Here is a 23,523-nt window from a genome sequence, read left to right as displayed (position 1 = left end):
AACTCAGGGACTTTCAATACGTAATTTTTTTGTTCTTATAAGTACATGGAATTTTGAGAACACTTTTATTCAACATATATACAGTGCTAAATGGTATCAAACTACAGTAGAGTAGCTTTGGAATCTGTTAATATCAAAGTCCTTACTATTGATGTTAGACTTCCAGAGGAGCTCTTATACCACTAAAGCTTGTTGAAAAAAAAAAGTCAACCATCTGTGAGAGTATCAATTAGTATAACATTTATAGAAGGCATAATATCAAAACAGTAAATGTACATGCCCTTTGACTGTGTCCCACTTTTGGGATCACCCCCCTAGAAATACCAGGACAAATATGTAAAGATACGTACAAGGATCCAATACAAGAATGGTTAAATTCTGATACATGATTGACTCATGTGTAAATGTTAAATAATTTGTGTGGCCTGGTATAGAAAGCTGTCCGTGACATACATTGTGCGAGAAGCAGGTTGCAGAATAATGTGAAAAACATAATTGCCTTTGTTTTATGTCTATATATGTCCGCATGCATGAAGGTTATAACAACATTTATTGAGGACTTATTCTGTGCTAAGCTTTAGGTGTATTAATTCATTTAATCCTCACTATAGCCCTAGTTGGTTTTTAATCCATATTTACAAGTAGACATTAAGTAAACTGTTCAAGTTCATGGCTAATAAGTACCGAAGTCACAATCTGAATCCAAATCATCTGGCCCCAAAGGCTGCTCACTTCCCAGCATGCTATATTGTGCCTCTCAGAAATGTAAGGGGGAGTGTACTTTTACTTGTTATTTTGTCACACATCTATATCTGAATTTTTTTCTAGAGTAAACATGTAAAATGTACTTGGGGGGAAAAATCTATTTAAACCAGCCAGCTTAATTTGATGCCAAATTCAAGCATTTAATTTTCTATTGAAAGTCTACCAGAACAGCAAATCCAGAAGTTAAGGAAAATAGCTTTTTAATTTAGATAAATGAAATATGTTGAGGCAGACATACCTACACACAATAAAAACCCCAATATATTCAACATAGTATTCAATATAGTATTAGTAGCTTTCATTCCTTAGGAGTAGAAAACAAGAGCTTTTCTAGTACTGGTTGTTGCCAGAGGCTTCACCCTTAAACCAAGTTTTGCAACTCACAAGCATAAAGCAAGTCAGCATTTTCTCCAGTTTAAAATATTTTTAAAGGAAAATAATCCTTTATGCAGTCTAAAATGGAAAGAATCTGCTATTTTAAAAAATTAGCTACATCTGAACCACCTTAACTATATCATCTCGTGATTATGCTAGTGCCAGCCCCTCCTTAGTGGTATGTTTGGCACGCCCTCCTACCCATTCTCCACAGGACAACCATGATAAGGTTCTAAAAAAACGGATCCTGACAAAGGCCTTTAAAATTCTTTAAGGGCGTCCCATTATTTTGGGGGAAAAAAAAAACATCCTTCAGGAGGCCAGTGAGGCTTGTACCTTCTGGTTTCTGGACACTTGCAACTCTATAGGCCTTCTTGTAAGGGCCTCACAGGGCCTTTGTACAGGCTGGTCCCTCCATTACCTTGTTAATTCCTACGCATCTTTCAGACCACTGCTGAAACATCATCACTTCCTCAGAGAGGCCTTCCCTGACCCCCCAGACCAGGTCAGTTACCTGCTATGTGTGTTTTTATCTGTATATCCCTTTTCTTCAAAGCCCTTCCTACAGTTGTGATTTTACATATCTTCATGTGGTTATCTGAATATCCATCTCTGACTAGATTATAAATGCAGGATAGAGAGTGGCTGGTTTTGCTATTTTTTATTCCCAGTGGTTAGCATAATACTTTATAAATATTTATTAAATGAATAATATAAGCTATTGAGCCACAATGCTATATAAAGCAAAATATGAGAAAAAACATTTCAGTGAATGATGTTTTTATCATTCCTTTCATTATTACCCTGTTAAGCTCAGTTTATAACTGAAATGAGAAAGACAAGTATATATTATCCAGTTAACATTACCAACAGAATATGTATGTACCTGTATTTTACATAAGAAAAAAATGATTTTCTCAGTATTTATTTAACAATTGCTCTGTGTAGGAAGAGTAGTCAACATAAATACAACTCTATTTCCAGGCCAACTATGCATCTTTAGATCAGAGCATTCATGGGACATTGCCTCTTAACTAAATTTGTAGTCAAAGATGTTTTCAGAAGTAAGTATTTTGAAGCTGATAAGAAGCTAAAATAAGTTCTTAAGACAAATAGCTATGAAACCTAGACAGAAGTCTCCTTAGTTTCTCATCCTCTAGAAATAGCTTCACAAGTCATGGAAAATCAGCTTAGAGGTGAACATAATAAAATATATTTCCCATCCATTCCTTAAGTTGATCTTTCTTGAGAAGTGAACAAACAGCACCTGTTGTTGAAGACAGCCATAAGGCCTGACATGGATATTCAAGCTTTGACTCTGGATCAGTTTACTAGCTTGGACTGGTCAGGAGTCACTTCCTTCAGAATCTCCATCAGTGAATTTAAGCGAGTGTGCATTAACATTATCTTCTCTTTCAGCTGGGAAGAGAAATAAATAGATACCAGGGCATCTTAATATTAACCCTCAATCTGCAGTTTCTAGAAGCCACTTCACATTTAAGCTAGTGGTTGCGAGCTGGCAATATTGCAACACATTTCATTAGTACATTTCTTCTATTTCTGAAAGAACTTTACTCAACAAACCTAGAGCACAATAAGGTGACAGATAAAGTTTCATGTGGAAAAAGACCAGCCACTGCTGAGCATCACTGCTTCTTGGTCTCCCTCTTTCCTAGCCCTTAACAACAAATTTAAACTCCAGAACTTGGAGAAGGGAAGAATGGGATAAGAAAGCCTGCAGAGATAGAAGCATTAACCAGCCTTTCCCTTTTATTCCAGTGATGAGAATCTAACTTTTTTCCCTCTGTTCACAGTAAAAAATGTGTTTCTTTACTATTGTGCTAATGGTCTTCCGAAGTAGCTCTGGTTGTTGGGTTTAGAACAGATGTTTGTTGTAACTAATTTTCAATAGTTCTTTCAGCTTAGAATACCTATACCCAGAACCAAACTTAGTGGTGTTACTCAGCAGACAACATGTACTCAACTCAGTCATGGGTAAGTCTTCTGTTGAAGTAAAACAAATCTTACTTCTGACATAATCTGCATAGCACACTAAGTCTACTTTTTATGATCCAAGGTACAATTGTGAATACCCAGAATTCACCAGGAAATTTTGCTTAAACAGGTCACTCTAGAGCCCATTCATTTTATTTGGGTGCCCTTGGACATGATGAATCATTTTTGTTGCTTTCAAGATTTTTTCAGTCTTTATGTTTCAGCGTTTTTACTACATGTTGGGGTATAGATCTCTCTGCATTTATCCTACCTGGGCTTGCTTAGGTTTTAACTTACAGATTGTTTTTCATCAAATTCAGGAAGTGTTCAACCATTATTTCCTTGAACATTTTTTCTACTTTCTCCTCTCCCTTTTGTACTCCCATTACAAAAACAGAGGTATACTTGATGGTCCAGTAGTTCTCTTAGGCTGTTTATTTTTCTTCTTTTTTCTCTTCTTCAGATTGCAAATCTCTTCAGACTGCAAATCTCATCAGTCTATCTCCAAGTTTGCTGATTTTTTGGCCAATTCAAGTCTGTTGTTGAGCCCCTCTAGGGAATTTTTCATTTCAGTTACTGTACTTTCCAACTCAGGGATTTCCATTAAAAAAATAAATAATTTCTATTTCCTAAGGGATATCCTCTATAATAAGACATTGTCATCATACCTTCCTTTACTTCTTTAAGCATGGTTTCCTTTAGTTTTCTGTACATATTATTAATTGCTGCTTTGAAGGCTTTGTCTGCAAAGTCCCAACATCTGGGCCTTTTCAAATGCAGTTTCTGATGCCTACATTTTATCCTGTGTATGGGTCAGACTTTCTTTGTGTGTCTCCTAATTTTTTATTGAAAACCAGGTATTTTAAGTAATATATTGTAGCAACTCCAGATACTAAACACCCCCCTATTCACCTCCTGGCTTGTAGTGGTTGTTTTTTGCTTATCTGTTTGGTAGTTGGCTAGACTATTTTATTGATACCTATTTCCCTCACAGTGTGCAGCCTCTGATGGCACTCCTCAGAGGACACAGCTTTGGGCCTGTGCAGTCACTCTGGGGTAACAGTGGTTTTAGCAGAGCCTTCTTTGACTGTTTCTTTCCCTGATCTCTGTATAAACTGGCTGCCTTTGTTGATATCACACCCAGCTATCAGCCTTCACTAATTTCTGGTTGACTGCTCTATTTTAACGGTGCCCTGGGACATAAATTGCTCCATAGTCTAATCCAATTAAAATCAGGACCATTTTAAGAGAAGTTTGGTTTTTTTTTTTTGTAAGGGTAGTCTTTAAGGCCGTTCTTTTTTTTGTTGTTGTTCTAACCCCAGGAGGGCTTTTCTTAGCAGTTTCTCTGATTCTCTCTCATAAACTTCTAACTTGTCTGTGGTTTAGCTTGTTGCTCACACGGACTACCAGCTTCCTCTTAATTGCTCACCACCAAAATCTCCACTGTTTTGGGCAGCACCCCTAGACGTGAACATCCCCACACTCTGTTTTAAATAAAGTTAGTTCCCTTGGGAGAGCTTCAGAGCTTTTTTAGTTAATTTTTTTTTAAAACAATCTGTCTAAATCTAGGCTTCCAAACTGGGGTGGGGGTAATGTCTCTCAAAATAACACCGCTGCTTGACAAGCAGGGTGCTGGGCAGAGGCAGTAGCTTCTGGCCTTCTCAGCTTGCCTCTGCCAGCATGAAATGTCTAGCCTACAAGCAAGGTGGGGCAAGGATGAATGGGTTTCCAGAACTCAGCCTACTGTGTCTGTGGCAGAACTTGCACACTACACATTGCTGTTCTTGCCTGGAATATAAACCCTCTGATGAGAAACGCTGGTAACCTTCCCCTCCTGGGAAGATACCACAGCCCTCAGCTGGGAGCTAGGGAATAAGGATCTCTGTGTTGTTGGCCACATCTGCCCAGATGGAGCCTGCCTCCCTCTAAGCTGGAGGGGCAGGGAAGGGAGGGAGGAGGCAGTTTGTGGCTCAAATGCCACAGACTCACTGCTCTTACCAAGTTTAGTAGATTTTCTTGAATAAATGTCTCTTTGTTTGCTTTATTCCTTGGGGAAAGTTTCCACAGACTTAAGATGCTGTTTTCTCTATAATTTTCTTCAGGTATAGCTGATTTGTTGGGGATGGGTCCATGGAGCTCATCAGGCCACCATTCTGGAACTCATCTCCCATACAAATTATTTCTAATCACAGTATTTATTTACCCTCCTCATCAACTTAGTTGCTTCGAGCAAGGGTTGGCAAACTATGATAGCCTGCTGCCCATTTGTTTTAATAAAGTTTCATTGCAACAAAGCTATATCCATTTGTTTATATATTGGCTATGGCTGCTTTTGCTCTATGGTGGCAGAGTTGAGTAGTAGAGACTGAATGGTCAAGCTTTAGATATCTGTCATCCAGTCCTTTACAGAACATTTGCCAATTCCTGGCTTAAAACATGGTTTCATGAGCTTAGTTAATGATGCAAATAAATGCCCTGATTACTAAATGGGTAATTAGCAAAGAATAAACTATGAACAGTGCTAATAACAAAACCAACAGTAAACTCTAAGGTTGTTCTTCTGAGGGTAGTAAAGTTATAGCCAAATTTCCACTCAAAATGAGTCAGCAAGCTACCAAAACAAGGTTGCTTTCTTCACCTCAAAACCATCACACCCTAGTAAAATTCATTTAAATAAGAATTCGTAATGATGGTTTCACCACTCTTCTCTGAGACATCTAAGCATAAGGTGCTTGCAAATAGGACAGACCTATGAAGGATGTTGGTGTCTATTCCCAGCACAGAGAGGAGGGTATAGGAATGCACAGCTCAGCAGCTCTCCACCTCCTCCTGAACCAGACCTGACAATAAGGCTTTAATATTTTGCTTTGTGTCACATTCAATACAGAATGTCAAAGCAAGCATAAAGGATTGTTGGAGTACCCACCATTTCAGTGCCCCCAAGTTTACAGGTACAGATTATCAGGAGTTGTCTATATTAAAGGAAACACAAAACCAGCATAAAATTTTACCTCTGCAACCTTTTCTGGTAGAGGTACGTTGTGAATATCCATCTCAGATGCATTTACTATGGCTTTTGTTTTTAAGAGGTAGCTAGATAAAAAATAGAGAAAATATTAGTACAATACAACAGTTAAGATTATCAAGGAGCCAAACATGCAGTTATCTGTCAAACTAAGACTGCCTTCTTACTGATTTCCATTTCAAGATTCATAATGTATTTTGTAGGAAAAGCATTCTCAATTAGCAAGTCATCAAAGAGACTCTGTACCTCATCTCACCCCCTGTCAGCCAGGCATACATGAGCCAAAATTATGCTGGGACAAACTAAAGACAAAAAAACCAGGATCATATGAATAATTGTGATGAGTATAAGTGTCACACTCCACCAGTAGATCATGTAGCACAGAAGAAAAATAATCACATTGTGACAAATACTGTTGGTCCTACCCCATAGCCATTCCTCAGATCTTTCCTGCTAACAGAACCCAGACTTTGTTGAGGGCAACAGAGTGCCCAGTCCTAAAAGATTAATAGTAACTGATCTAGGCCAACGGTGGCAAATCACATATTTGCTTTCCCAGCTTGAGGCAATCATGTGACAGTTCTGCCAATGATAAGGGAATTTTTGCTGATAAAAGGAGACCAATCCCTGTGTTCCCAGACTTCTCATGTATCCTCTTCCTTCCAGTTTTGGATGCTACTATCTGTGGATGTAATGCTTATACCTACAGCAGCCATTGATCCAACAGGAAAGGGACAAGAGAACTGGAGATGCTGACCCAGAACCTTGTCGTGATTGAGCCACTGGAACATTCCTGGAGTGGCCAACTGCCCCACCCTGTACTTGGTAAAGCCACACTTCAGTTTTCTGTTACTAGCTACCAAATTCATCCTAACTGCTACTCACAGACATAGATTTATCATATTCCCAGCCTCATGCTAGCTATACTTTCCTCATATCTACTTAACCAAAAGGAATATACCAACCTCTGAGTCCAACTCCTCATTTTAAAGATTAAGAAATGACTTAAAATCCAATAATGCCTTTCAACTTTATATTAAAATTTTTTGTTACTAAAACCTTACTTCCCTAAGCAAAAACTCAATTACAGCTTGGTTAAATACTTACTTAAACTGTTTTTAAAAAGATTTGAGGTTACTAAATAGCACACATTCAGAAATACTTTTCCCAATCTCTCTAAACCTAATTCTAAATAGAAATTATTTAAGAAGAAACTAGAAATTGGAAGAAAAATATCAATCCACCTCAAGTACATATTTCCTGTTGAAATCTGCGTTGAAGAACAAATGGTATACCTGATGCACACTGAACAACCCCACGGTAAAGGGTGGGCTTTATTTATAAGTTTTATTGCTCAGTCATTTGTAACTCAGCTAGAAACACCTATCTAAGCACATTAAATGAGAAAAAGGAAGCTTTCTGTTTTATGAATGGAAAATGAGCTTTGGAATTAAGACATGGATTCAAATCTCAGCTCCTCCATGTCTCCAAGCCCCCACTTTCTTATATTAAGAACTCAGTGAGGTAAGCATGGTGGTACAAACTGGCACAAATTATATCATCAATGGCTGTTTTTGTTTTTTTGTTTTTAATGATCAAGAAAAGACTTTGAAGGATATTTCAGTTTGTTATAATAAAAAAAAGCTTAAGTAAATGGTAGAATTTATATTTAGAGATATAAGAATCAAAGTAATCCACAAGAAAGAACAGCCAATAAGGAACTTTTTCTTACTTCATGAGGCCACATGGTCAATATTTTACTTTTCATTGTGTATCTGCTTCATTCTTTTTCTGCAGACAAAATTTCTCTGCATCTACGTGTATAACTTAGAAAATATCCACTCTAAACCTGGAACTTTCACTTCCCAGCTTCAGCACCAGTACCATTTACAAATGACCAATATCTCTAGGTCCTTATTTCAAAGTCTTAGGGTAGAAAGCCTGATTGGCTCAGGTCCCCATTCTTGATCCCATCCGTCACCTGGGAGTGATGTCACACAGGTCACACATATGGCCATAAGGTCCCACACTATGGAAGGAAGATGGGCTGGGCACAAACCTAAAAAGTGTCTACTACAATGTTATTTTACAAAAACTTACCTTCCAAAAGTTCCTGTAGTGAAGGAATAACCTCTCAATTATTCCATGGTATGATCATTAACACATGGTATGATTATAAAACATCTAAAATGATTATAATGTTATGAGACTATATTTTCATCCCACTGCCATCTTTTTTGTAAGAGACAGTGCCTGGCTTTAGCATCTTCTTTTGTACAAACATTCTGCCTTTTCTGGAAGATCTTTTAAAATTTATTTGAAATCTAAGACTATCTAAGTCTACTCACCACACCATTTTGTCACTGGAAAGGCAGAAGTGACCTCTCAAGGCAGCCAGGGCAGCATGGGTAGAATACAGATGGAAACCAATGGGAATCTCACACGAACCACAGAATAAAAGGTTGTAAGTGCTGGAGGAAGAAAACAGAATATGGGTAAGAAAGAAAAGCAGAGAACAAATACAAAATAACCAGTCTCTGGAATCATTCCTAAAAACTAGGCTATATAGGAATGAGACTGAAGAAATGTCACATTAAAAAAAGGTTAACTCAGATTTTAATATAATTACACCCTAGATTACAGATACCCTGTGGATTCTGGCCATAAAAGCAGTCATGGATGTACAACTGTCACTTCACTACAGCAATTTATATGAGAAAAGCAGAAAAAGGGCTAACTAATCAGATTAACATTAAACATATAAAACTACACATGACCATATAAATTAGCTACCATTAAACCAATTTCCAGTTGAAGTAAAATAATCAAATTGATTAGGGCTTACTAAGCAATTTATTAATGGAACTCAAGATTTTTCTCTTGCAGATATAACAAAAAATTAACTTAAAAAATTACCTACAATGCAAAAATTACCTAAAAATGCAAAAGAAAGAAAAGAAACTGTATTATCCTAGCAAACCACCTATTTACTTTTCCTTTATCATCTGAAGGATTTCTGGATGAAGAATCAGGAAATGTTGATTTTAGTTCTGACTGTACCAATTGGGTAAGTCACTTAACCTTATATGCTGGGATATAAGACAAATCCAAATATTACAAAGAAATGTTTTAAGAAAAAAATTAACTGTTTCATCATGCATGCAATTGAAAGCAATTTAAAGTAGTTTGGTAAAGGGAAGAATTATTTGTATAAACATAATATACTGTGCAGCAAAAAAGTACTAATGAAGTATAATAATTGCATGGCTAAAAATAAACAGATTCAGGCAGAAGACCTAAACAGACATTTATCCAATAAAGACATAAAGATGGACAACAGACATATGAAAAGATGCTCAGTATTAATTATCAGAGAAATGCAGATCAAAATTACAATGAGGTATCACCATACACCATCAGAATGGCTATCATTAAAAAGCATGAATGATAAATGCTGGAAAGAGTGTGGAGAAAAGGGAACCCTCCTACACTGTTGGTGAGAATGTAATTTGGTGCAGCGACTATGGAAAACAATATGGAGATTCCTTAAAAAACTAAAAGTAGAGTTACCATATATGATCCAGCAATCCCACTCCTGGGCATATATCTGGAGAAAACTCCAATTCAAAAAGATACATGCACCCCAATGTTCCTAGCAGCACTATTTACAATAGCCAAGACATGGAAGCAAACTAAATGTCCATGGACAGATGACTGGATAAAGAAGATGTGATACACACAATGGAATACTACTCACCCATAAAAAAGTAAAATAATGCAATTTGCAACAACATGGATGGAGTTAGAGATTATCATACTAAGTGAAGTACGTTAAATAGAGAAAGACAAACACCATGATATCACTTATGTGTGGAGTCTAAAAAAATGATGCAAATGAACTTACTTACAAAACAGAAACAGACTCAGAGACATAGAAAACAAACTTATGATTACCAAAGGGGAAAGGGGCTGGGGAGGAGGGATAAATTAGGAGTTTGGGAATAGCAGATACAGACCACTATACATAAAACAGATAAACAAGGTCCTACTGTATAGCACAGGGAACTATATTCAATAGCTTATAATAACCTATAATGCAAAAGAATACAAAAAAGAATATACGTATAACTGAATCACTATGCTATACACCAGAAACTAACACAACACTGTAAATCAACTATACTTCAATTAAAAAAAAAAAAAAAAAACCCAGATTTGTATCAATGGATACTAAAGAAAACCAAGCAACAAAATATACTCAATTTATTGGTAAATAAAGTCCCACACCACACATGCATATTGTTTTTCTGTGAATATAGTAACCAAAAATCAAGCAATGAAATAAAGTTGCATTAATCTGAATTAATTCCTATGCAGGAATTAAATTATATCAGACAAAGCACAGTACCTACAGACAAATGTCTCACAGAAACTAATATATGGCACAGAGCAAAATGTACAGAAATCCCAAAATTATACTTAGCATGTAATACAAAACAAATATTTTCATGAATATTAGTCTGCTAATGACCCAGGAATGAAGTTTTGCATCATCACACCAGGTAAAGAAATATGACCAGCTGAGTGCTTGCTGAAGACAAAAGGAACACAGAATGGACAGTGGAAGAAGAGTTTTAAATACCAGCTATGACCATGTGAGCAGTTACAGAAACAAGGAATGTAACTTATGAATATCTTTTATTTGTTATGAATATGTTCATATATGTGTGTGTTCATCAGTTTTATTCCCTCTCTTTTCCTTTATCGTATAACATAATATGTAATGACTTTTTATCATCATATTGAAGTATTGGTAACTGTATATCATAGTATTTAAGTTATGAGATATCAAGGAGAAAAGTATCACTTAAGGACTTTACCTTCTTTTCTGGAGGAGGGATTAGTGCATTTTCAGTTGTAAGCAGGACAGTTGTCCATGTTAGCAAGGATTATGACCCTGTTACTGTCTTTATTTGTAGACTAAGGATAGTTTTATGAGATGCATGTGGATGCTAAGTTAACAAGTGATGATTAAATTTATGCATCAGCCTGACTGAGCCAAAGAGTTTCCAGTTATTTGGTCAAACATTATTCTGAATGTGTTTATGAGGGTGTTTTTGAATGAGATTAACAGCTGAATCCATAGACTGAGTAAAGCAGACTGCCCTCCTTATTGTGGGTAGCCCTCAACTACTCAGTTGAAGACTTGAATAGAACAAAAAGGCTGACCTCTCATGAATAAAGGGCAGCTCCTCTTGCCTGACTGCCTTGAGCTGAGACATTGGTCTTTTTTTCTTGCCTTTGGACTTGAAAGGTCAGCTCTTCTTGGGTCTCAAGCCTACTGGCTTTTGGACTGGAATTTACACCTTTGGCTCTCATGGGTCTGTGGACTTGGACTAGAGCTAAACCCTTGGCTCTCCTGTGTCTCCAGCCTGCCAGCTATAGATGCTTCTCACCCCCCATAATCAAGTGAGCCAATTCCTGATAATAAATCTCTTCCTGCTGAGTTCCACGGCTTTCCTTATTCCAAAAATATACAAACACATGGGACTTTCCCTCCAGTGTTTCTTAAACCACATAGATCTGTACTGTCTATTAAGAATGTGAGCCACATAATTTTACAATTTCTATTAGTCTTGCTAAAAAAAGTTAAAAGAAACTGGTGAAATTAGTTTTTATATATTTTATGCTACCCAATATGCAAAAATATCATTTCAACATGTAATCAATATTTTTAACATTTAGTTTTTTGGACCAAGTTTTCAAAATCTGGTGTATATTTTGCACTCAGAATATTTCAATTCAGAATGGCTACAGGGGAGGGTATAGCTCAGCAGTAGAGTGCCAGCTTAGCATGCACGAGGTCCTGGGTTCAATTCCCAGTACCTCCGTTAAAATGAATAAACCTAATAACCACCCCTCCAAAAAATGAAACAAAACAAAACAAACAGAATGGCTATATTCTAAGTGCTCAATAGCTACCATGTGGCTAGTGGTTGCAGTATGGGACAGCTGGGCTCAGGATACATTATCCTCCTTCCTAAGAAGATATTCAGAGAGCTTCTGCCTCTGGCCCCAGATAAACCAATACCAGGCAGGCCACCACTCCCTTCCCTCTCTGTTTCCTTCGGGTGGGAAGAGGACATTCCTGCAAGGGTAGGGGGTATATTTCAGGTGGGAAAGAGGAACTGCAGAACTCTTCCTGGTTACTGAGTAAAGCAACTAAGAATTCCTATATGTACTCTAACCCTAAAACTGAACCAAACCATAGTCAGAATGATTTGTCCTGCTGTTAAAACCAACACTGAATATCAAAGAGCTTTGTACTACTGAATTCACTGAGCACTTTGTTGTCACTTGTAAATTATATTACAGGCAAGATAGAACGTTTACCAGGCAGTATTCAAGTACATAACATTCAACATTTGTCTTTCCCCAGGTTCCCAGGGCTATAGTAGAATGAGTCCTGCCGTAACTTATTACAAATTCCAGGTTAAATGCAAAATTAAAAGTCCTAGTTATGTCAAAAGATTGTAGTTTATAGTAAGTGATTCTCATTATACACCTAAAGGTAATTTTCTCCTTTTTCTCCTGCTAGATACATCTTTCTTAGACTCACTTCACCTGCACTAGCCACTAGGGAGATGTGGCTCTCACAAAGACCTTAAAACCTACAAGCAAATACAACTTCTCCATTTCATTAGTACATCAAGTTTGTACAAGACTCAATCAGATAAAAGGAGCATCCTTCAAATACACTTTATAGACGGAATAAACTTTTCTTCTAGTGCAAGATTGGAAGAAATTTTCTCCTCATGCAATTCGGTTCCAGGCCCCTCAATCTAAGTCAGAAAATGACTATAAAGACCTGATCGGGAATTCTCAGTACGTACCTGCCTTTGAGAGAACCTTCAATGCCAACTAGGAAGGGAGCTTCCAAAACTACGTTATTTGTGACTCCTAGGAAGACAAACACGGGTCAGAATGGCTACCTGTGAGGCACTGAAAGAGAAAACCTCTCCCCTCCAGAGAGACTCATCAGGGCCACAAAAATCATGAAAAGTCGCCTCCACTCCTGGCAAAGGAGTTTATTTCCTTCCAATTTTCATCCCGTTTTCATCCCCAGCCGGTCACCACGTGAGAAAGTTGGCAACACCTCCTCCGCCCGCTACGCCTTCCCCAGACGCCGCGCCCACTCACTGGAGAAGACCACGGCCCCGAGGGACTGCGACAGGTCCCAGGCGAGGTGCACAGTGTCAGCGAGCACGGCGTGGCACTGCGCGCACTGGAACATGGCGCACCTCTCGGGCTGCAGCCACGACGGCAGCCGCGGGCCAGATGGCGGCTCCTCCGGCCCCAGCCCTGCGGGGCCGAGCGGCGAAGACCCCTTCACCACCTGTGTGTCCCACTCCATGGAAGTCGTAAAAGAAGGTTCGTCAACCGCCTTCTTAGCGCCATCACAAAAGTCACCCCGCGGCAGCTGCGCATAGCGGGAACGGTGCCTCCGCGGCCGAGCCGCCATCTTTTTGCAGCCCGTGCCTCCGTTTCAAAGACGCACCAGGCCCCGCCCCAAGCTCGGTTCCTGCGCCCTCATTGGACAACGTGAGCGGGGGTGCTCTGCTGCGCATTCGTTGCCTGGATACGCCCTTTGGCGCCTCGCTGTTGGTGAGGCGTGGGGAAGAATGTGCGTCTGATGGAGGGGAAATCAGCCTTTCTATTGGTCAACACCAGGGGGCCCCGCCCTTGAAGCATTTTTAACCAATGGAAGTGCAGCATTCTTAATTTAAACTCTCTATAAAAATCGGTTTGGTCAACGCTTAGAGTGGCGCCAGAGTTTTGAACGGCGCTTTTGGGATTGGACGGCGCTTCCTCTTCGCGGTCACCTGGACTGCAGCTCGCCATGACCGTCCCCTCCTTGGAGGAGTTGGACTCCTTCAAGTACAGCGACCTGCAGAACTTAGCCAAGAGTCTGGGCCTCCGAGCTAACCTGAGGGTACGGGGCCGGTGGCGCAGGCCGGTGGCGGGTCGGGTAGGATGAGCGAGCGGCCTCTACGAGACGCGGTGGGAGGGGACCGAGCGGGAACCCCGGAGGCCTGAGGCGGCTGTCCCGGCCTTGGGACGGTAGATTGGGCTCACTCAAGAGCGCCACTAACTCTGCAGAACTGAAAGGGAGCTATAGTTTTCACCTTATATTAAGGCTGACTTTTCTGGGGGCTCGCAAAGGCCCCGGCTCCAAAAGGGTTTGTTTGATTTTGTTTTATTGGAGGCACTCTATATAAAACTTACCAGGGTGTCAATTAGGAAACACAGGCGCACAAAGCTAAAAGGATGTTGTGTCTAATGACGATTAATTGTTAGGCAGTCGCGGAAATAATTGCCTTGGCTTCTGGAAACTCCAAACGGCCAACATTTCTATAAATTGTAATAGAGACCAAAATATTTTGCTGCTTTATTGGGGGTCCTGGAAGAAAGGATGACTTTTAGGGGGCCCCTCCCCCCGTGGATAAACTTTTATAACTCAGCCCTGATCTAGTATGATTGTTCCTCTATTGATCGCTGTAGTGGTAGTGTTCTTTTCGAAACTGGTAAAGTCTTTTACTCCGAGACTGCAAAACGTTTGGAGGAAAATGTGGGGATTTTGGAGGGGAAGGAGCTCTATATGTTCTAGTGGAGTTTTCCCAGTAATACTAATGTACACTCTGGAGATGTGTTCTGCAGGCTGTAGTATTTACTGAATGAATGCCTAAATCAGTCCTCACGAATGTTTTTAATTGGTTTATACAAAACAATCAGTGCCCAGTCACCAGTTGGGGCTGAATGATAAAGGACTATCTTTGGAGATATTTCTGAGCTATAGTATTTAATGGCTCTTCAATATTTCATTAACAAAGCCTTAATTCTTTAGCTTAAATCCCCTAAGTTTTTTGCAGGCTGGCTGGAATCTTTTATCCAAGGCAGCATCCAAACTGTACCGGTCCCTGAACACTTGGCCTCTTTGCCCATCTTTCTGCCTTTGCTAATTTTGATCCTTTGGCCTCACATCCCTTTTCTCTCCCTCTTCTTTGTCTGCATGAATAAGTTCCAGTTATTATATATTGGAATCAAATATTATATAATACATAATATATTATATATTATAACTCTTAGTAATCCAACTGAAAGGTCATCTCTGCCTTGGCACTTCGTCCCCTCCTCTTCATTTCCTTGACCAGAAGTCTGCCACCCCAGTAATCCCAGGAATACTCTGCGCCTTTAAGGAGGTATAATTTCAAGTAATCTCTGAGCATTTGCAGGCTTCCCCCTTGCCCTCTGGTTATTTGTGTAGGTATGTTCTCTTCTCTACTAAAAGTTAAATTCCTTGAACAGGGATCTCATTCATCCACCTTGGAACTCCTTACAGCCTTAAGTGCAATACATTTTATTTGGGAACGTCCTGAATAATTTATTCAGAACAACTATTTACAAGCGCTTGCTGGCAGTGCTAGAATAATGTACCAGAGGGTCGTTCCTTTGTCAAGAGTTAATGGTGGAGGTTTCCTACATGAGTTCAGAGTTCTGGCCAACCTTAAGGCTCAGCCATTTGGATCTCTGAAGCACTACTGCAAGTTAGATCTTTTTCTGAAAATCCCACCTATCATGGTCTCTTGAGGGACCTGATCTGGGGTAGCCATTTAATCACGTGTTTTTATAGAAATGGAGTAGTACAATATTTCTTGTCACTGCAGACCCCATTGCCTGCCTAGCATACGATATCTGGCTCATAGTAGGTGTCAATAAATATTTGTTGAGAGGTACTATTTCCTAGACAAATTTAACTATACAAGGCTTTATTATAACCAACTATAAAAAGACACTTTTGAGGTGATTGGAGGAAATTAAACCTGGACTAGGTATTAAATTATATTAAGGTATTATTTTATTTTTAATACCTTTATTGTGGTATAATTCCTGTACAATAAACTACACATTTCAGATGTACAATTTGATGAATTTTGATAGATGTATACAAGAGTATTATTCATTTTATTGTGTGTGATTGTGGTTATGTTTTTTTTTTAAGTCCTTGCCTCTTAGTAATACATACCTAGAAAAAAAATGTTTAATAAAAAAGAAGAAAGAAAGAAAATACATACCAAATAGTTTCAGGTAAACTGTTATGATACCTGGGATTTGCTATAAAATACTCCAGGAAAAAAAAAGGGGAGGGCTAGATGAAGTAAGAACAGCACGATGTTGGTAACCTGTTGAAACTAGTTGATACATGGGGGTTCACTGCACTATTCTCTATTTCTGTATGCATTTAAAATCTTCCAAAATTAAAATGTTTTAAATTATCTACAGTTGGTACAGCTTAGGAGCTTATTAAATCAATTGCTTTTTTAAAATTCCAAGTACATACCTCTTATCAAGATTTGATTATTTTCTAAACTTAACAGAATGAGATTTAAATAAATTTCACCAGTATGATAACATTCAAAATAAATTTAGAAGAGAAGATATTCTTTCTTTTGAGACACTACTCTTAATGGTAAGGCAAAATGAAGGCATCAGTTACTAAGATTTATTACATGGCCACTGGTCCTTTTCTCTTCTCATTCTTGCAGCCTTAGGCTATAAAGACTGGTGCTACTTCCACTTTCTTGCGGCTGTCCTCCCTCATCTGGCAAAACTCCACATCTGATTAAACCCAGCCGTGTGCTGTACCTAATCCTTGCCTGTACCTAACCAGCTGACCCTGGCTGGAGAAAATCACCTAACTTCCTTAGTTTACATTTGGGACCATAAATTTATGATTTATTTGATTGTCCGACACATCCTTATAGTCGTTAATTTTCCCATTATTGAGGACAATTATTTCATATCTTCTCACCGCAGATTGGCTCCCTTCCATCACTTGATGTCTTTTCCTCAAAGGTCATGGAAAATAGATGGAATCATCTGAGAATTACCTCATCTTTTCATCACCAAACCCTCCAGCCAGCCTGCACCTGTCCCTGTATACTCTGCTTTCCACCTGTTATATGTTACGAGAAAAGGCTATGCCTGAGGGCAGCCTTGCCATTTGTGCCTAAGATCCCCTTTGCCACTCTGGGGCTGCAATCCTGTCATTATTCCTTCCTGCCGCATCAGTCTCTCCTGCTCTGCTGGCTCACTTCCACAACGCTCACAATTGAGTCTTTTTTTTCCTTTTCTTTTCTTTTCTTTTTTTTTTTTAACATTTTTTTTTTACTTTGTACTTTACAAACTTTATTAAATAATGAGCATTACTAACTTTCATTATCTTATATACAGTATTTAAACTATGTTTTCCTAGATGCATTTTTTTAACATTTTTTATTGATTTATAATCATTTTACAATGTTGTGTCAAATTCCAGTGTTCAGCACAATTTTTCAGTCATTCATGGACATATACACATTCATTGTCACATTTTTTTCTCTGTGAGTTATCATAACATTTTGTGTATATTTCCCTGTGCTATACAGTGTAATCTTGTTTATCTATTCTACAATTTTGAAATCCCAGTCTATCCCTTCCCACCCTCCACCCCCCTTTGTTAACATTTTTTAATTGATTTATAATCATTTTACAATGTTGTGTCAATTTTTTTCTTTCTTTTCTTTTTTTCTTTTTTAACATTTTTTATCACAATTGAGTCTTGATGATACCTATCTTTAAAAAGAAAAACAAAACCCCTCTCCTGACCCTATGTCCTTCATCTCCTACCCAATTTCTCTGTTCTTTTCTACTGAAATTGATCTTACGCGGCCTGCATCTTACAAAGCTCATGGTCCATCTCTCTTCACCTGCCCATCAGTAGCATTTGGCATAATTGAACACTCCCTTCTGCTCAAACCACTTTCTTTCCTGGACTTCTTTGACATTTAATTTTCTCCTGAACCCCTATGTTCACATTGATTTTGCTTCCTAGGAAAGTTTGGAAGCCATCCGTATGGCCTCAGCCCTGTTCTAGCTCAAGCCACAGTCATCTTTGGTTTCCTACAATAGCGTCCTACTCATTTCCCTATCTTCCACCTACTCTCATCAGACCATCGTGCACATTGTCATTCTGAGTAATACACAATTGGTCACCTACTGCCCTCCTGCAAACTCTTCAGAATGCCTTTGCCCTGAGGGTAACGTTCATACTCTGAAGTCTTACCAGGCCTGGCAGCTTCAGGCCCACTTCTCAGCATTCTCTCTCACCATCACCTCCAACAGCTCCCTGCTTCAGCCCACACAGAACTTTAGTTCTCCAAACTCCACTCATTCTTGCCTCCTTGTGCTGTTTCTTTACCCTTTTCCCTATATCCACTCTGTCCTTTTTGTCCTTCAGCCCTCAGCAGCTAGAGACCTCACGTCTTTATCTTAGATCTGTGTGTCCAGGTACCTGCTGAAGTCTACTTGAGCGGTCCAGGCTCTGGTGGCCCAGCCTTCCTGTGTCCTCGCATAACACCTGAGCATCCTCACTTTGGCACAGACCCTACTATGTTGTAATTGCCACTTTCCTGTCTGTGAAATCTGTGCCGACAGGGACCAATTCTATCTTGGTCATCCTAGTCCCCGAGCCTGCCCAGAGGACATCTGATGAATGTGAGAACAGGAGAAAATGTTCAATGTACGTTTCTTGCTTATTTGATTTTGGTTCTACTGATAGTCTTTAACTTCTCTGCAGGCAGACAAGTTGTTAAGAGCCTTAAAAGCCCACCTTAAAAATGAAGCAAGAAAAGAAAATGAGAATCAGGTAAGTAACATTTTCATCACCTATTAAATAGCAAAACAATCATTTAGTTAATGAATGATAAACATACTTAGTGATGATGTAAGACATGTTTATTACCAAAGAGATTGTTATTGCTAATCGTAAATCCTTTTATAATAATTATTATAAAGGACAAAACTGCCTTGTGGCAAGTACTCTGTTGAATAAGGTGTTCTCATACAAATGCAAAGGTTAATTACTAGTTGTCAAATGTATGCCAGATGGCATAAGTAGGGAAAGAACTGGATCTGAAGTCAGAAAAACACAGTTAAGGAGCAGCTCCATCTTGTCTGTGTATGTGACCTCGGAAAACTCAAACTCCTTGGTTCTTAGTTTTCTGCTCTTTAAAATGGAAATAACGTCTGCTCTCCTGAATTGAGTGGGAATCAAACGAAGTAGGGACTGTGAAGGTGACTTGTGGTAAACTGTAAACCACTGCTGATGGCTGCTTCAGACCCGCATCAGAGATGTTTGACAAGGCATGACACCTAAATGGATCGATGAGTGCTTCACTAGGGCCAGACTCTTGCCTTGAATACAGGAAAATGTTCAAAGGCCTTAATGAACTGGGCCTTGGAGAGCATAACTGGGAACAAAGGTAAATATAAACATGTACTGAAAATCTAAATTCTTCTCTTTGTCTTTGTAGTCTCTGTAGCTCTCTGTCTTCCAGGTTATTAACTCTTAAAAATATTCAATATTCAAAATTCTTTTGATTCCAAAAAAGTTTTTTAAATGGTTAAGGATATATGCTTGTGGTGCCATCTGAAATCAAGATTTTAATTTGGGTGGTAATTGATTGACTAAATTAAAACTGGTCTGTCATGTTTCAAATTCAACATCCCCAAGGCCATTCCATTTTGAAAAAATTTCACAAGAGCAGAATTGTAGTCAAAATTCTGCCAGGTATAGAATTCCTAAGTGGTAAATCTATCAGTAGTGAGCTTAAAGACTTGACATAGACAAAGTTTATTTATCTAAAGCTACAGAAAGGAGTCAGCACAGTCCAAATACATGGCGAAGAGATCACTAATGTTACCAAGGACAGGCAGATGGGGAAGCTTCTGGACCTCCTGTCATCGCCTGGGGAGTGCACAGGTGTGGATCCCATCTAAGTGGGTGTGACGCTGGACCTTCTGGGTGCCTTATTCTCCTGCTATAGATCAGCCTTAACTACGTGAGTTGGAGCAGCTCTGTATGTAGGTTAGTCTGGCTGTGTGCTGAGGACTCCTGTTGGAGCCAGGTGTGCCTCTTCAGCCTTGGGTTTATACAAGTCTGTTACAGGTACATCATGGTGTGTTCAGGAGTGAACACATCCTCCCTTGTCATTGTTGGCCTCCCAGACTGACATACCGTGGTTCAGATGTGTGGGGTTAAAACAAGACGTCTCTAGGAGTCACACTAACAGGCTTCTAAACCAGTTACAGGATTTGTTCTGTACTGTGTTAATGGGTGTGAGAGGGGAATAAGTACTTTAAAAGTGTCTCTGTATTCCAGCAGGATGTGTAACCTGAGGGTACCACTTCTATAGTGAAGACAGTTTGTCCTTTTTCTTTTTCCTTTCTTCTTGATGTCTATCCAGACAGTTGGGAACTGGGATCCAGATCACATCTTTCTGCTGTCATGTAAATATCCCTGCTCCTTTGAACCCATGCTGACCAGTTCTCGTCTCTCAACTCTTGACGTCCCGGCTGCTTTCCCGTGTTCACTGTCTTGTTGTCTTCTTCATCATCTCATATCCTGACCTTACTTTGGGTGACTGCAAAGTCCACCTGGATGTCCCTTACTGCTCTTGCTCCCCTCTTCATTTATTCCTGTGATTTTTTTTTTTTTTTGTAATGAGAATTTCTTTTTTTTTTTTTCCTTTTTTTTGTTTTGTTTTTGCTTTTTTAGAGGGTAATTAGGTTTACTTATTTATTCATTATTATTTTTTAATGGAAGTGCCATTATCATATGATGATTTCTCCGTAAGCAGCTGAGTTGAAGATGTTCTGGAACCTGTGCTACACTGTTTTGATAATGGAGCTCTGTACTTTCAGTTTATGATAGTCCAAGTGCTATTCGTACCTTACTCCCTTATGTTAACCTTGAACAAATCACTTTGGGCTTTCTAAGCCTCAAATTTCCCTGACTGAATTGCAGGTGAGATTGGTACCTGTCTCACAGGCTTTGAGGAGTAAATGAGATAATCCATATGAATACTTAGCTCAGTGTTGATATTGATGTAATATTAGCTGTAATTGTTATTAAGAATAGCATACTTCCTACCACATAGTGGATATTCAATAAATTAATGCACTTTACTAATTTGCTTATTTACTCACACAAAGATACCTTTGAATGCTTTCCTAGTCTAGTTTCTTAGCTTGGATTGTTAAATGTGATTTTTTTGAATACTCTGTAATTCTTCTCTTTGTCTATAAATTAATGCTAGGGAGTTTTAAAATTATCTTTTGCACATGTAATATACCTTTTTTATTCAGTTTAAATTCTGATTCTTTCTGAGCATTTTAGCTCTATACACAGGACACGGCAGATGAATGTCTCTCTTTCTCAGGATGAAATTCCACTTTCTGCATCCTCTTGTGACAAGACTGAGATACAGATCGGCAGCCAGGAACAAGCTGAGAGGGAGGTGACAGGCCACGTCACCAAAATGAGGAGAAGGCGCAGGACGGCCCTCAGGAACCCTGGCTCCCAGGTGAATGGGAGTGTGCAAACTGAAAATAAGCCACCACCCGTGCCAAAATTGGAGTATAACTAGGGAACTTTCTCTTAATTCCCTTATGCTATCAGGCGGCTGGCTGTGAACACTGCTATAAGCTCCATGAAAGCACAGACCCAGGTCTGGCCTCATCATAACACCCAGGTGCTGGTGCTCAGGAAGCACTTATTAAGTATTAAGCACAAATTAAGTTCTTGTTGAATAAATATGAATGTTTATTAAGTGTTGACTTAAGTGAGGCATAGTAAATCAGAAGGAAAGAGACAGCAACATCAAATACGACTTTTTTTTAATATATATTTTTATTGAAGTTTAGTCAGTTTACAGTGTATCAATTTCTGGTGTACAGCACAATACTTCAGTCATACATATATTCATTTTCATATTCTGTTTCACCATAAGTTACTATAAATATCAAATATAGTTCCCTGAGCTATACAGTATGAACTTGTTTATCTATTCAATGCTTATCAGTTAGTATCTGCAAATCTAACTCCCAATTTATCCCTGCCCACTCCCCTCCCAAATATGATTTTTTTTTTTTTCCTCTTTCCTAACTTGTCCCAGGCCTGGTGATCATGCTTTGCTTAGTCTTTCCACAGTGTGGTCTTGTGATTCCAGGAGCTTCCCTTACTTGCTTTGAGAGGATTCTGATTTTATTATCCTTTTATCTCAACTGTAACTTTTTCAAGGTGGTCCTAAGTTTTGTTTTCTAGCTTTGTACAGTCCCTTAGTCATTAGCCTGTCTGGGTCTCTCAGTGTTAGTTTCTTTCCCTTAGGAGAGCTGATCTTGCCATTTATGCCTTCCAGTGGTCCCTAGTAGCTCCTCTTCCCAAATGCATGTTCTCATGACATTTGTTGAGGCAGAAAACCAAATCTGCCACTCAGAAATCTTAGTCTCCTGGGTGGGGAGGTTATAGCTCAGTGGTAAGCACATGCTTAGTATGCACAAGGTCCTGGATTCAATCCCCAGTGCCTCCATTAAAAAAATAATAAATAAATAAGCCTAATTACCTACCCCCGCCACCTTCAAAAAAAATCTTAATCTGCTTTTCTTCTTTTAACTCCTTTTCCCCCTTTGGTACCTATCTTTGGAAGGCAGTGAATACTTCCTTTTTCTTTCTTTTTTTAATGTCTGACTATAAGCAATTTTTTAATGATATATTTTTTATATTGAGGTATCATTGACACACAAGATCATATTAGTTTCAGGCGTACAATGTAATGATTGGGTATTCGTATATGTTATAAAATGATTACCATACTAGTCTAGTTAACATCCATCACCTCACATAGTTACATTTTTTTGTTGTGATGAGAACTTTTAAGGTATGCTCTTTGCAATTTTCAAAAATGATTACTTAATATTTATCATTTAAATCATTTATTTCCTTTTAAAATTTGTTGCAGGATCATTCAGAGATGAAAATATGTGACCCTACTGAATTCCAGAATCAAGAAAAGCAGGAAAACCAGGCTCTCAGCACTGCTGTAGAAGTTCCTTCTCCAACAGATGAAAGTCAAAGAGATGAAAATGCAGTGTCCTCAGGAAAAAGTGAAATAAATGGTATGCCAAGTAACTTTAAAAAAAAAAAAATCCAAGATGACTAGGGCATCCACACACATAAGTTTCCTAAGACTGCTGTAACCAAGTGCCATGGCCTGGGCAGCTTAAAACAACAGAAGTTTATTCTCTCTCAGTTCTGGAAAATGGAGTCTGAAATTAGGGTGTCAGTAGGGCCATCCTTTTCTAAGACTCTGGGCAGAATCCTTCCTGGCCTCTTTCTACCTTTGGTGGTGGCTCTGGACCCTTGGCTTGCAACCGCATCACCCTAAATCTCTGCCTCTTCGTCACACGTCATCTTCCCTGTGTCT

The 23,523-nt window shown here is 38.9% G+C and overlaps 2 protein-coding genes across 4 annotated transcripts in view; one reads left to right on the top strand and one right to left on the bottom strand.

Annotated features, from left to right (window-relative positions):
- Positions 1–13,694, bottom strand: part of OIP5 (Opa interacting protein 5) — a 20,909-nt gene extending 7,215 nt beyond the window's left edge. Inside the window, exons 1-5 of one of the 2 annotated variants that reach the window (XR_004320502.1) lie at positions 13,361–13,694; positions 13,054–13,120; positions 8,509–8,631; positions 6,147–6,228; positions 2,408–2,559 (exon numbers count right to left, since the gene is read on the bottom strand). Coding sequence is in view for 1 of the 2 variants with exons in the window: in XM_032481478.1 (XP_032337369.1) it covers positions 2,464–2,559; positions 6,147–6,228; positions 8,509–8,631; positions 13,054–13,120; positions 13,361–13,682 (690 nt within the window). In the remaining variant the exon portion in view is untranslated. Of the gene's footprint in view, positions 1–225; positions 2,560–6,146; positions 6,229–8,508; positions 8,632–13,053; positions 13,121–13,360 lie in introns of those variants that run through there. The other variant, XM_032481478.1, reaches the window with a different exon arrangement.
- The window catches only part of NUSAP1 (nucleolar and spindle associated protein 1), a 26,130-nt gene continuing 16,296 nt past the window's right edge, over positions 13,690–23,523 (top strand). Inside the window, exons 1-4 of one of the 2 annotated variants that reach the window (XM_014552284.2) lie at positions 13,690–14,153; positions 18,837–18,905; positions 21,481–21,624; positions 23,059–23,215. In XM_014552284.2, coding sequence (XP_014407770.1) covers positions 14,061–14,153; positions 18,837–18,905; positions 21,481–21,624; positions 23,059–23,215 — 463 coding nt within the window. In that variant the 5' untranslated portion in view covers positions 13,690–14,060. The remainder of the gene's footprint in view (positions 14,154–18,836; positions 18,906–21,480; positions 21,625–23,058; positions 23,216–23,523) is intronic. The other variant, XM_032481475.1, reaches the window with a different exon arrangement.

Source organism: Camelus ferus, chromosome 6 (genome assembly GCF_009834535.1).
Source record: "Camelus ferus isolate YT-003-E chromosome 6, BCGSAC_Cfer_1.0, whole genome shotgun sequence".
Classification (NCBI taxonomy): domain Eukaryota; kingdom Metazoa; phylum Chordata; class Mammalia; order Artiodactyla; family Camelidae; genus Camelus; species Camelus ferus.
Note: the sequence above shows the minus strand (reverse complement) of the source record. Positions and strands in the feature narration are given on the sequence as shown.